Raw genomic sequence first — 13,868 nt, forward strand, 5'->3', positions numbered from 1 at the left:
CACATATAGGGCGTTTCTGTAAACTACAGAATCAGGGCCATAAATATTGAGTTTGGTTTGGCTGTTAACCCTTGCTTTGTAACTGGAAAAAAAATTATTAAAATGGAAAATCTGCCAAAAAAGTGAAATTTTGAAATTGCATCTCTATTTTCCATTAATTCTTGTGGAACACCTAAAGGGTTAACGACGTTTGTAAAATCAGTTTTAAATACCTTGAGGGGTGTAGTTTATAGAATGTGGTTTTTGGGTGGTTTCTATTATGTAAGCCTCACAAAGTGACTTCAGACCTGAACTGGTCCCTAAAAATTGGGTTTTTGAAAATTTCAGAAAAATTTCAAGATTTGCTTCTAAACTTCTAAGCCTTGTAACATCCCCAAAAAATAAAATATCATTCCCAAAATGATCCAAACATGAAGTAGACATATGGGGAATGTAAAGTAATAACTATTTTTTGGAGGTATTACTATGTATTATAGAAGTAAAGAAATTAAACCTTGGAAATTTGCAATTTTTACCAATTTTTTGTAAATTTGGTATTTTTTTATAAATAAAAATGATTTTTTTTTTAACTTCATTTTACCAGTGTCATGAAGTACAATATATGATGAAAAAATAATCTCAGAATGGCTTGGATAAGTCAAAGCGTTTTAAAGTTATCAGCACATAAAGTGACACTGGTCAGATTTGCAAAAAATGGCCAAGTCCTTAAGATAAAATAGGGCTGAGTCCTTAAGGGGTTAAAGAGGTTTTCTGGGAGTAAAATTGATCAAGAAAGGTCATCAATATCTGATTGGTTGGGGTCCGAAACTGGCACAGCCACCAATTAGATGTTTTAGGAGGCTGTGACGCTCCACTATGTTACTCACCAGGCACCATAGCCTTTTCCTAGGTTAGAGATGTCACTTTAATTGGTCACATGGGCTATTTGCAGCTCAGTCCCATTAAAGTAAATGGGCCTGGGCTGCAATACCAAGCTCAACTGCCATACAATGTACAGCGCTCTGCTTGGTATGCTGTGAAGAGACCCCAGCGCTCACTGGGAGCACCATGGTCCCTTCAAACAGCATAACGGTGGTGGTGCCAGGTGTTGGACCCCCACCAATCAGATACTGATGACCTGCCCTGAGGACAGGTCCTCAATAATCTACTCCCAGAAAAAAAAAATTTATAGTGTGGTCTGGTTACTTCAGCTTTTAGGTGCAGCAGCCTGAATAAAGTCATTGGTGGAGGGGTGACAGCAGAACCTAGGTTAGTCTACCTGTTATTCAGTGGGAAATACAGTATGTTATCTGCTGGAAACCCCTCTCCCTCTGAAATGACAGCCTATGTGTGGCATTTGTGAACATTTTGTAAAACCAGTGATAGAGAATGATCTGACTCTGCAAGCTGTGATGGTTACGGGAACAGAGCTGAAGCAGAAAGGACATGCCCCCCGAACTGCCAGCCTTTCCATTGACATAGTCATATGCGGGCTTATATTTTTTGCAGGGTACGTTGTATTTTTTAATCTGTTAATGCTCTGTGATGCACTACTACACCACAGAGTGCTGGTACTTGAGATGTAGTCCAATAAGAGGGTTAAACAATAATAAATACATAGTGAATACATAAATGTACAGAAAGGTAAAAAAAAAAAGCAATTACATCAAAACAGAAATGAAAGCTGAACTTTACACCACCTAGTATTGAAAACGATCAGTTTGTAGGGCTGCATACAGATGGTATCCTGCACTCCTGTACTTGGCATGAAATGGACAGGAACCCAAAGAAGATACCTGTATTGTGCAGGCAGCAACGCAGGAAATATAGTAAGGGGTGTACAGTATTTATCAAGCCCTATATGCCAGTTTTCTGGTGCAAAAAAGTCTGGCAATTTGGTTCACATCTATTTTAGTAAAGACGCCCTCACCACATTTAAAAAGTAAGCAGTAAAGTTGTAGTTAGTCAGGCAAATAGGTATACACCAGGAATTTAAATGAATGAAATACAAGTTAAGCTATTTTCACACCAGTGTTTTTGCTGGATCAGTCATGGATCTGCAAAAATGCTTCTGTCATAATAATGCAACTGTCTGCATCCGTTCTGAACGGATACGGTTGTATTCTCTCTAAAATAGCCAAGACGGATCCGTCACTAAAACCATTGTAAGTCAATGGGTGATGGATCCATTTTCTTTTGTGACTGAGAAAACGGATCCGCCACCATTGACTTACAGCATTATTCTGTCCGTGATGGGAGCACAACCAAATGGAACAGAATGCATTCTGGTGCATTCCTTTTCGTTCAGTTAAGTTTTGTCCCGATTGATAATGAATGGGGACAAAACTGAAGCATTTTCCCTCGCTATTGAGATCCTATGACAGATCTCAATAGCGGAAAGGGAAAGCGCAGATGTGAAAGTAGCCTTATGTGTATATGGAATCTTTTCTCATAAAACTATATATAAATCTGCTCATCTCCTCCTGCTCTATAACAATCTGCCTGCAGCTTAAACACTATGTGCGACGGGCGCCTCCCCCAGGGCCCTTTAAGAGGAAAAAGTAGTGCTTGTTTTCGTGACGCAAGTTGCAGTGAAGCAACAAGGGCACAGGGCCCCTTTTTAGTGATGTAGTGGATGGTACCCAGGTGTAGGAATGCCAGAGTGGCATAAGGTGGCCTAAATGTCCCTTAATGTTGGTCCACATATTCACGTGCTCCTACCTGGATACGCTGCACCCTAGGCATTGGCTCCGAAGCAATGAAAAATGGGTTGTTGATGAAGGAGATGGAGAAATAAGAGTCCAGACCTTGCGATGAAGTTGATAACAGCTTTACTTTGCATAAACGTTTCTCCAAACAGACTCAGGCTTTATCTTGGTTCCCAGCAGGCTTTAGCATGTAAACTGGCAGGCAAACTCGTCTTTGCAACATCTGGTGCTCTCTGGCTCTGCTGTACTAACAGGGTAGCTGTATAACTTAGCTTCCTCTGGATGCTGCAACTTCTCTCTTGCAGTCTGAGTCTAGGTTAGGCCAGGGAACTTCAGAGGCTCCAAGCTGTGGCCTCCACATCCAGCAGAGCTGAAGGTACTCTAGCTGGCTTGGGCAAGGCGCGTCCAGCAGGGACGTGCACCTGCTGCACACCCTGCCTTGGAAGGGTGTAAACTGCAACCTTCCCCTAGAAGGGGGTAAGCTGAACTAACTCATCACTAACTAGTCTTCTCCCTCCCTGCAGCAAAATAGGAAATGCATATTGTGAATGACTTGGAAATAAATACACAGAATGACACTAGGTTTACCATAGAACATAGTAGTGAGGTGCAGAAGTGGTAATGCCACTCTGAGGCGTTACATATGTTCAACGTGATATGTTCCCTTTCAAAAAATTTCCTCACCCACTGTTGATTTACTGCAAAACAGTGCACCTTGGCAGCAGTATGTCCCAAGGAAAGGAACAGGACCTGTGAAATAATTCTTCATCATCAATTTATTTCACAAAAAGATAATAAAAAAACAGTAGTTGGGATGCAGCCAATCAATAAACAAGCTAGTATGCTTGTCATTGAAGGGGAACAAGAATAGGTCAAATTGGATTTCAACATGCCCAGTCCTTAAGAACCCTTTGAGAAGTGTTACCAGAGGTGTGCAGCTCTGGAAAAAATTAAGTTGACACTTGTGTTCGGACAGGCTATCAGAAAGCGTGCCCTACCACGACCCCCTTACAATAATAAGCAGTAGAATTATGCCATAACTGCTGTCGTAAAAGTAGCCTAAAGTGGGCCACCTTAGTAGTCTGAGAATTGAAAAAGGGGGAATGGGTGGGTGGGTGAAAAGCCACGAGCCGCGCGACGTGGGCTATGGGGGTGAGCCTTATATGCCGTGAGAGGGAGCCTCCCCTCACACAAATAGGGCAATACCTTAGCCTTAATACTTGTGTTCGGACAGGCTATCAGAAAGCGTGCCCTACCACGACCCCCTTACAATAATAAGCAGTAGAATTATGCCATAACTGCTGTCGTAAAAGTAGCCTAAAGTGGCCAAAAAGTACAAACGTTAGTGTAGTTAGCGCTTTAATGAACACGTATTATGACAACAGATTACGAAAGGCAACAGACATTTCATGACATGTAAGGTACGACGAGGACTTCCATCTCCCTAGTTTCCTGATGACATGGACCGGGACATCGTTCTTGGAGGCGGCTCAGGCGGCGCCGATACGAAATGAGTGACCCGTGATGCTAGCTGGGTTAACATTGACATTGACAAGTAGTGCCCTAACGTACTTCAGGAAAACCTGAATGCTGAGAGGTGTGCCGTTGTGAGGCAGCAATGGCGAGTCTGGTAACGACGTACGTATATGAAGTAACCATTGGTTTAGGACTTCGACTGGACACCACTGATTACCGGTGGGAAAATACCTGACACGTACCATCTCCCCCGGACGAGCGGCTTTAGACTGTTCTAAATTAAGCAAGAACCCTGAACTATCTGGAATTAGATCTTTTTTACGAAGAAACTTCGTGGAAGTGGCTGTGCACGTAAGTTCTCCGGGTCTTAAGAAGCCGAAAAATGACAGGTATAATGCCGTTTCTACTAGTCTACTAGTCTCTAGACCAAAGGGGCAGTTACGTAGCATGTCAGAGACTGCCCTAAACATGGGACCAGTGAATGGCTGACGGCCCGTGGTTTTCTGAAAGGTGGTTTTCTGTATACCTCGTAACATAGCCTTAATGGGATAGGCAGAAAACAAGGAAGGCTGCTCCGGGTGAGCCAGATAACAGTAATGCTGGATTCCTGCTAAATATAGCTTGATTGTGTTGTAAGCTAACTTCAAATTTGAGTGGCAAAACCCGATAAAAGCCATTAGGTAGGTTATGTGTCCCATATCTAGTGGTAGATGTGAGACTCTGAACTTGTTAAATAACAACCAGGCTGTCTTGTACACCTTCAATGTATTTACAGAGAGGGACTGTTCCACCAGGGATCTGGCAGTGAGGAGTAGTGGTGCTACTGCATGACTAGCAGGTTGTGCTGCGGGATCGTAGTTGGTAGCGGATCTGCCCCTGGGGAAACCTGTAAAAAGAATGGAACATTAAGCCTGGATAGAGCGTCTGCAGCAAGATTCCTCTGTCCTTGAATATGCGTGCAAACAAAATTGAACCTATGCTGTAACGACAACCACACAAACCTCCTCAGAAATGCCATAATTTCTCTGGACCCAGACCTGCCCTTCATCATGATGTCCACCAGTGCTGCATTATCTGTTAAAAACAACACGGTCTGATTACCCCACAGACTACCCCACGTATGAGCTGCTGCCACTATAGGATATATCTCAAAAAGGGTGGATGACTGTAGAAAGCCTGGAATAGCTAAAACCTCAGGCGGCCAAGGACTGGCCATCCAATGTTTCTTGTAAATGGCCGTTGAACCCGGTAGAAGAAGCTGCGTCTGTGTGGACAATCGGGGAATGACTGGATACAGAGGGGACAAAAAATGACACGCCGTTCCACTGTGCCAAAAATTCATCCCACATCAGTAAATATATGGCCAGCAAATCCGTATCTACCACGCTTAGTCACGCTGAATGTTGCCCTTTCTGGGGGCACACAGTGACAGAATGAGCCCTGAAACAAAGGGTACACAAGTGCAGCAGCCTACAATGATTATAAAAACAACCTGCGGCGTTAAAGTTGTTACATATCTGTGCTTTCCCAAGGTATTTAATCGGGCGCCCTAACTTGTCTATGCCTGTTGTAAGCCTGGCAAACGGAGGTTGGGGAGTATGGCTAGCTTGTGCTCGTTCTGGCCTGGCACTAGCACACCAATCTGTAGCATGTGCATAAGAGCCGCAGCTACTACACGCCGGGGCTTTGAGACCTGCAAAATGCCGGCAAAACAGCTCAGTATCGACTATGGACCAGTCAACGGTATGCTGAAATTGCCTCTGCGCAGCTGCAGCTTTGGCTGAAAAAGATCTGTGATATTCATAAAACGCCGTACCGCCATATTTGTTGGCTAAATCCACAACTTTGTATAAATACAGATCCAGCTCCTCTCTTCTATTAGGACTCACTGAACACACTACATCTCTAAATAAGCTAAATGCAAGTACGAACTCTGCTACGGTGAGTTTCCTGTTAAGCCTGACATCTCTGGACTTCAGGATCACTGAAACCTCCCCACATGCTATGGTCTTATTATCCGGCATTTCGTGCGTGGCTACGAGCAAGGAAGCTAAGTTGACGTCCTTACCATCTAATATGTCTTGACGCACATTGGCTGGAATGAAATGACATGGTGCTATATTAAGAGGGTTGACCTGGGAGCCAACAATTGAAGACTGGGTGAGTAACTGCACGGTAGTATTCGGGCCAACCGCATTTGAAGTAGAGGCCGTATTTTCCATCGCCTCTAATCTGGTCTGAAAGCGGGACAGAGAAGATGCCATCGTATTGACTACAGCGTGAAGTTGTGACAAGGAATTTTGTATCGTGTTCGTGGACACCGAGTCCTCCCCTGAAGCAGGGGGTTCTGAGAACAGCAACCTGTAAAGTTCCGCTTTCCTAGCGGTCGCTGGAAAAGGAATTCCTCTCCTTAACAGTTCTGCCGTGAGCCTCGGCACAGTCCAGGATCTGAGAGCTGGAACCGCCTCTCTTTCGGATTGGGTATCTTCATTACTATGAGATGCGACACTCTCTTCCACATGAGATTGCTGAGACATCCTAACTAAAAGAAACTGTGGTTACCTATGGGTACCGACTCTCGTGCTCCCAACACCAGTGTCACCGGACACGTGATACCTGAGCCTGCTAACATGATGCTGTGCTGCCCAGTGAAGCGGGCATCGTACTCCTGAACCTGTTGACACACCCACGGTTTACCCAAAGAGATATAATTACGTCGTGACCTGTAGTCGTGACAGGATTTATAACGAGTCTGTAGCCGTGAGAGACTCCGAGCGTCTGTAGTCGTGACAGACTCTGAGCGTCTGTAGTCGTGACAGACTTTGAGCGTCTGTAGTCGTGACAGACTATCGAGCGTCTGTAGTCGTGACAGACTATCGAGCGTCTGTAGTCGTGACAGACTTCTGAGCGTCTGCAGTCGCGACGGATTTGAGCGTCTGTGAATATAGGCGCCTGCAATCGGCACAGGCCTTGAGCGTCTGTAGACGTGACAGACCCCGTGCCCGCACCCGTGACAGACCACACATGCCTATTGGTAAAAAGCCACGAGCATCTGTACTGGTGACAGACCACGAACGTCAGTACCCGTAACAAACGACACAAGGGCTGCCGTGGCAGGACCTTAGTGCCCTACGGCCATGACAAACGATGAAAGGAAATATATGTCTTCCCCTTTTTTTTTTTTTTTTCAGGAGTAGAATACCCTGCATAGAATGTGCCACACCCCCGTGCTACTAGCCCGTGACACAAACCCCTGCCCCCAAGAAGGACCCCGTGTCACCTACCTGAACCAATGCGGATACGCCCTACTGCTGTGAGTTGAAGGGGAAAAAGGGGAGAAAGGAAACTCAACATATTGCATCACCTCTACCTCCTCTTTCCCCCCTTTCTTTTTTTTTTTCCTTTTACCTGCCGGAAACAAAGTGCCAGGAGATACGTAGTGGCAATATGTGCTGTGGGATGATGATCCTACTGACCTGTTAAAGATACTGCGGTTACCACCTAGAACCCTGATAGGGTAAACTCTTATGAGCCATGTTTTTAGAGTTTAGATGTGCAACCATTACATGTTTATCTTGCGCTGACTGAAGATAAGCAAACTACTATGTGTGTGCTAATGAGAAGCCACAATGTAGTGCGATATGGGCTGCTGCCTGCAGTAACTACATGCCTAGTAGTTATATTACGCAGTGTCCATGAGCCGGACCAGGCAATGTGCCCTGAAGACCTTGACTGAGGGCACTGAAGTGTACCGCCAGACTGCCCTGCCAAGGATCACCGTAACTGCGGCCCCCGCCGAAGGGACCATGAACTGCCAGCACACGAGCACCGTACTCAGATGCCGACCAGTGAGGCACATGTGGCGGCATAATTATTAGGCAACTTCCTTTCCTTTGGCAAAATGAGTCAAAAGAAGGACTTGACAGGCTCAGAAAAGTCAAAAATAGTGAGATATCTTGCAGAGGGATGCAGCACTCTTAAAATTGCAAAGCTTCTGAAGCGTGATCATCGAACAATCAAGCGTTTCATTCAAAATAGTCAACAGGGTCGCAAGAAGCGTGTGGAAAAACCAAGGCGCAAAATAACTGCCCATGAACTGAGAAAAGTCAAGCGTGCAGCTGCCAAGATGCCACTTGCCACCAGTTTGGCCATATTTCAGAGCTGCAACATCACTGGAGTGCCCAAAAGCACAAGGTGTGCAATACTCAGAGACATGGCCAAGGTAAGAAAGGCTGAAAGACGACCACCACTGAACAAGACACACAAGCTGAAACGTCAAGACTGGGCCAAGAAATATCTCAAGACTGATTTTTCTAAGGTTTTATGGACTGATGAAATGAGAGTGAGTCTTGATGGGCCAGATGGATGGGCCCGTGGCTGGATTGGTAAAGGGCAGAGAGCTCCAGCAAGGTGGAGGTGGAGTACTGGTTTGGGCTGGTATCATCAAAGATGAGCTTGTGGGGCCTTTTCGGGTTGAGGATGGAGTCAAGCTCAACTCCCAGTCCTACTGCCAGTTTCTGGAAGACACCTTCTTCAAGCAGTGGTACAGGAAGAAGTCTGCATCCTTCAAGAAAAACATGATTTTCATGCAGGACAATGCTCCATCACACGCGTCCAAGTACTCCACAGCGTGGCTGGCAAGAAAGGGTATAAAAGAAGAAAATCTAATGACATGGCCTCCTTGTTCACCTGATCTGAACCCCATTGAGAACCTGTGGTCCATCATCAAATGTGAGATTTACAAGGAGGGAAAACAGTAGACCTCTCTGAACAGTGTCTGGGAGGCTGTGGTTGCTGCTGCACGCAATGTTGATGGTGAACAGATCAAAACACTGACAGAATCCATGGATGGCAGGCTTTTGAGTGTCCTTGCAAAGAAAGGTGGCTATATAGGTCACTGATTTGTTTTTGTTTTGTTTTTGAATGTCAGAAATGTATATTTGTGAATGTTGAGATGTTATATTGGTTTCACTGGTAAAAATAAATAATTGAAATGTGTATATATTTGTTTTTTGTTAAGTTGCCTAATAATTATGCACAGTAATAGTCACCTGCACACACAGATATCCCCCTAAAATAGCTAAAACTAAAAACAAACTAAAAACTACTTCCAAAAATATTCAGCTTTGATATTAATGAGTTTTTTGGGTTCATTGAGAACATGGTTGTTGTTCAATAATAAAATTAATCCTCAAAAATACAACTTGCCTAATAATTCTGCACTCCCTGTACACTATGTTGAATGTGATATGTTCCCTTTCAAAAAATTTCCTCCCCACTGTTGATTTACCTTGGCAGTAGTATGTCCCATGGAAAGGAACAGGACCTGTGAAATCTAGTCTGGATGCAGCCAATCAATAAACAAGCTAGTATGATTGGGGCAGACTGACTAACATCTGTCATTGAAGGGGAACAAGAATAGGTCAAATTGGATTTCAACATGCCCAGTCCTTAAGAACCCTTTGAGAAGTGTTACCAGAGGTGTGCAGCTCTGGAAAAAATTAAGTTGACACTTATTGTAACATGAGGAATGGTATCACAAATGGTATTCTAGGCAAAAGATAAACTAAGCACTTTGTAGCACCAGGGTGTTTTACATGGTGCCCCAGATCTCCCAGTGCCAGTGATCACCTTATTAAATCTGGCACTGCCCCATGATGCCATAATTGTAGAGTCTACCAACGCCATGGGCGGACTGGCCATAGACTTTACATCTAAACATCCCTGTGGGACGATGCCCAGGGGGCCTCCTGAGCCCTCCTAGTGGCTGCCAGCCATGGTTAGTAATGATCTAACGCTCCTCTCCTGACTCCTGAATTCAGCTGTATTATCATCCTAAGGCCTCATGTACACGGCCGTTCCACAAACCGCGGATTCCGCAATTTACGGAACGGGCGCTGGCAATATAAATGCCTATTCTTGTCCGCAAAGCTCGGACAAGAATAGGACATGTTATTTTTTTTAGCATGGCCGCGGAACGGAGCCACGGATGCTGACAGCACACGGAGTGCTGTTCGCATCTTTTGCGGCCCCATTGAAGTGAATGCGTCCGCATCCGAGCCGCCGAAATGGCAGCTCGGATGCGGACCCAAACAACGGTCGTGTGCATGAGGCCTAAGGCAAATGGAGTAGGAGGACAGAACGTGGCAGCTGGCACTGCTCACCACAGAGAGGCTCCTTTGGTGATGCTCTGTGGTATTTGGATCTGCTGGGGTGGTATAATGTGCTGCAATATGGTATTGCTGGCCCCTCCAACTTGTGTTGGGCAGTGGCATAACTAGAAATGACTGAGCCCCACAGCAAATTTTTGAATGGGGCCCCCCAGCAACTTGTTTTTAACCTTATCCTCCTGTGCAACCCCCACTCCTGTGACTAGTCAAGAACACTCTCTCAGACGAGGCCCATCAGCCGCTCCGTCCATTTACTACAATGTCTCTGTATATCATGTCATTTTATAATACTGTAGAGGGGCCCTGACAATAAAATCTTTGTCTTCTTCCTGGGTGGGCCCCTTCTGAGTTCAGGGCCCAAAGCAGACACTTCCCTAGCTTCCTCTATGGCAGGGATGGCCAACCTGAGGCTCTTCAGCTGTTGCAAAACTACAACTCCCAGCATGCCCAGACTGCCTACAGTTTTCAGCCTACAGCAGGGCATGGTGGGGTAGTTTTACAACAGCTGGAGAGCCACAGGTTAGCCATCCCTGCCCTATAGCTACGCCCCTGGTGTTGGCCCTGCCTTCCGTCAGTTTGGACCTGACTACAAAGTGGGGTCACTTTTAGTTTTTTCCAGAGCTACTTTAAGTTCCCAATCCCCTCATTGGTTCCACACCAATGTTGGTACATAGCACAGACAAAAACATGTATTAGATTCATTTTAATCCCTTCTATAAAACCTGCCAGGTGATTGAATTGTTCCAAGGTACTGGTTTATTGTTTCCATAAGTAAATGCCATTACAATTTGACATATTGTTCTAGAGCTTTCAGTTTATCGTAATGATAACATAAAAGTGTCATATGACAATGCATGGAATGGTTCTTCCTGTAAAGATGTAACACTGCGGTTCATCCATGATTAATTCTGCCCTCTTTCACCCGGAATACTGGCTAAACGATGACTCACGTAGTGAAAATGACACATATCGTCAGCAATTTCCACTGCGCTGCCATCAATAGTTCAGCTCACCTGGCATCTCCCTTCTACTGGCTTTGTGACTCATGTCTGGTAGGCAGCAGAACTGACAACTGCTTGGAACCAGTACCTTGCGATTGCCTTTGGACAGCCACTGAGTAGAATCTCCATTTAGGTAGGCAGCAGTGGATTTTGCCAAAAACTGCTACATCTAAATAAGTTTTAATCTCTTTACTCATATTTTTTCTGTTAAAGGATTTTCTGGTTTTATGTAAAACATTCTAATATGTTTTGTGTTGGAAACCCTCACAATTTTTGCTTGAGACTGAAAACCCCATCCTTATTAATAAAATGATGCAGGTTCAAATCTTTGAGATATTAAAATGGTTCTCCAGGATTTGTATACTGATCACCTATCTTTAGTATAGGTTATCAATATGACATCAGTGGGGGTCCAACTCCCAGCACTGCCGCTGATCAGCTTCTCTACAGCAGCTCCGGTGCCAGCAACAGCCCTCTCCACCGTGTAGTCGCCAGAGCTGGTTACTGCAACGCTGCCCTCATTCAAGTGAATAGGAGCAGCAGTTGAAACTTTCCAGAGCTGGAGCGACTGCCAAACAGCTGATTAGCAGGCTTGCCAGGAGTCGGACCTCTGCTGATCTGATATTGATGACCTGTTCTAAGAATATATCAATATAGAAGTCCAAGAGAAACGCTTTAAAGAGGTTAAAGGTCTATAATGCCCCCCCCAATATGTCCGGGCCCCACACAGATGTTCTACTTACCTAGCTCCCCGGCACCCTTGTCGCTTCTCATACCGGCATGGCCGTCACTGCATCTCCCCGTCGCGTGGATGAAAACATCTGGCATGGGGGGGCAGCCAATAGCAGGCCACGCCGGGAACGAGTCTCTCTATTGGCTAACACCCCCCCCCAACTTCGGATGTTTTCATCCGCTCGACGGGGAGATGCAACAGCGGCCGTGCCGGTATGCAAAGCAGGAGCGAGGTAAGTACAACCTCTGTGAGGGGCCCGGACATATAGGGGGCATTAACCCCTTTAAGCCATTATAATTTTGTTGCTGGAATGCTCATGCAATCAGCTGATATTGTTGGGAAGGGAGGGGAGGTTGGCAGTGTGGACAGATTTTAAACATTTGAAAAAAAATCTTGGACAGCAAACTGAAATTTAGCAAATGGCAAGCAATTAAAACACAGAGCACACCAGAAACATAGAATGAAGCATAATTTACGGTGTTAGCAGCCCATAAATTATGAGTATTTTTCATATATTGTGGTGGAAAGTCCAGGAACTACCCTTATAGGATCCCACTTTTTACCCCAGAGAATTTTAGCTGACAGAAGAAGTGAAGAATACAGAAATTGTTACAGTATGCGCTATGTGGATAACTAAACAGTTACAAGTTGGGGTTGATATATTCTTATGCTGAAAACCAATGTTAAATTCACCTTGTTTACTGGATGTTACATCTGGTCTGCTGCATTGTATCCTAGTATGTAAAAATTCTTATGAAGTCCATGAGTCCATTCCCCTTTCTTTTTCCAGTTGCTGCATAGCGTGCGTAATTCCCTTTTTCCCCACACTTCTCTACTTACAGATCCAACAGATTGTATACGTCCTAATGTTCACCAACACAATTTATTGCAAAACAGGCAAACTGCTGGACTTTATTTAGACATATTCTCTTTTAAAGGGGGTTTCCAGGACATAGATATTGATTGCTTATCATGAGGATAGGTAATCAATATCAGATCTGTTGGAGTCCAACACCCAGAAAGTCATGGAAACCCCCTAAAACTTATTTAAGTTCCTTTCAGAATTTTACTGAACACAGAACTATGTATTTTCTAGGATTCCTGAATCGGATGTACCACCAAAGTCTCCTTGTCACCGCAAGATAATTGCGATAACTGTCATTAGTGTGGCCACCATTATTATCATTGGAGCTATGGTTGCCGCCATTGTGATAGATATGGTCATTGGTAAGAATATTAATAACAAAATTATTAGCTTACTCGTTTTATTTTGCTATTTTCTAAGCTTTTATTAGAATAAAAGAATTAATTTAAGAAAAGTTCTCATTTCAAGGGTCAAGAGACAGTGGTGTACATGCAGTGCCTTGAAAAAGTATACATGCCCTTTGAACTTTCCATATTTCTTTGTTACACCGACAAACGTAAATGTATTTTTGGGGGATTTTATGTGATAGACAAACACAAAGTATGTGTGAAGTGAAAAGAAAATAAGACATGGTTTTCAAAATTTTAAAAAAATAGAAATCTGGAAAGTGTGGCGTGCATTTATATTAAGCCCCCTATTCTCTGATACCCCCAAATAAAATCCAGTGTGACCAATTGCCTTCAGAAGTCACCTAACTAGTAAATAGAGTCCACCTGTATGTACTTTATTCTCAGTATAACTACAGCTGTCCTGTGAAGGCCTCAGAGGTTTGTTAGTGAACATTAGTGATCAAACAGCATCATGAAACACACCAGACAGGTCAGGGATAAAGTTGTAGAGAAGTGTAAAGCAGGGTTAGGTTATAAAAAAATATCC

At 44.3% G+C, this 13,868-nt stretch overlaps 1 protein-coding gene across 2 annotated transcripts in view; it reads left to right on the plus strand.

Moving 5' to 3' along the window:
* The window catches only part of LOC120989705 (transmembrane protease serine 11G-like), an 81,152-nt gene that overhangs the window by 15,504 nt on the left and 51,780 nt on the right, over positions 1-13,868 (plus strand). For both annotated transcript variants that reach the window (XM_040417969.1, XM_040417970.1), the window contains exon 2: positions 13,164-13,294. In XM_040417969.1, the coding sequence (XP_040273903.1) occupies positions 13,164-13,294 (131 nt within the window). The remainder of the gene's footprint in view (positions 1-13,163; positions 13,295-13,868) is intronic.

The sequence above is a fragment of the Bufo bufo genome, chromosome 2 (assembly GCF_905171765.1).
Source record: "Bufo bufo chromosome 2, aBufBuf1.1, whole genome shotgun sequence".
Lineage (NCBI taxonomy): Eukaryota > Metazoa > Chordata > Amphibia > Anura > Bufonidae > Bufo > Bufo bufo.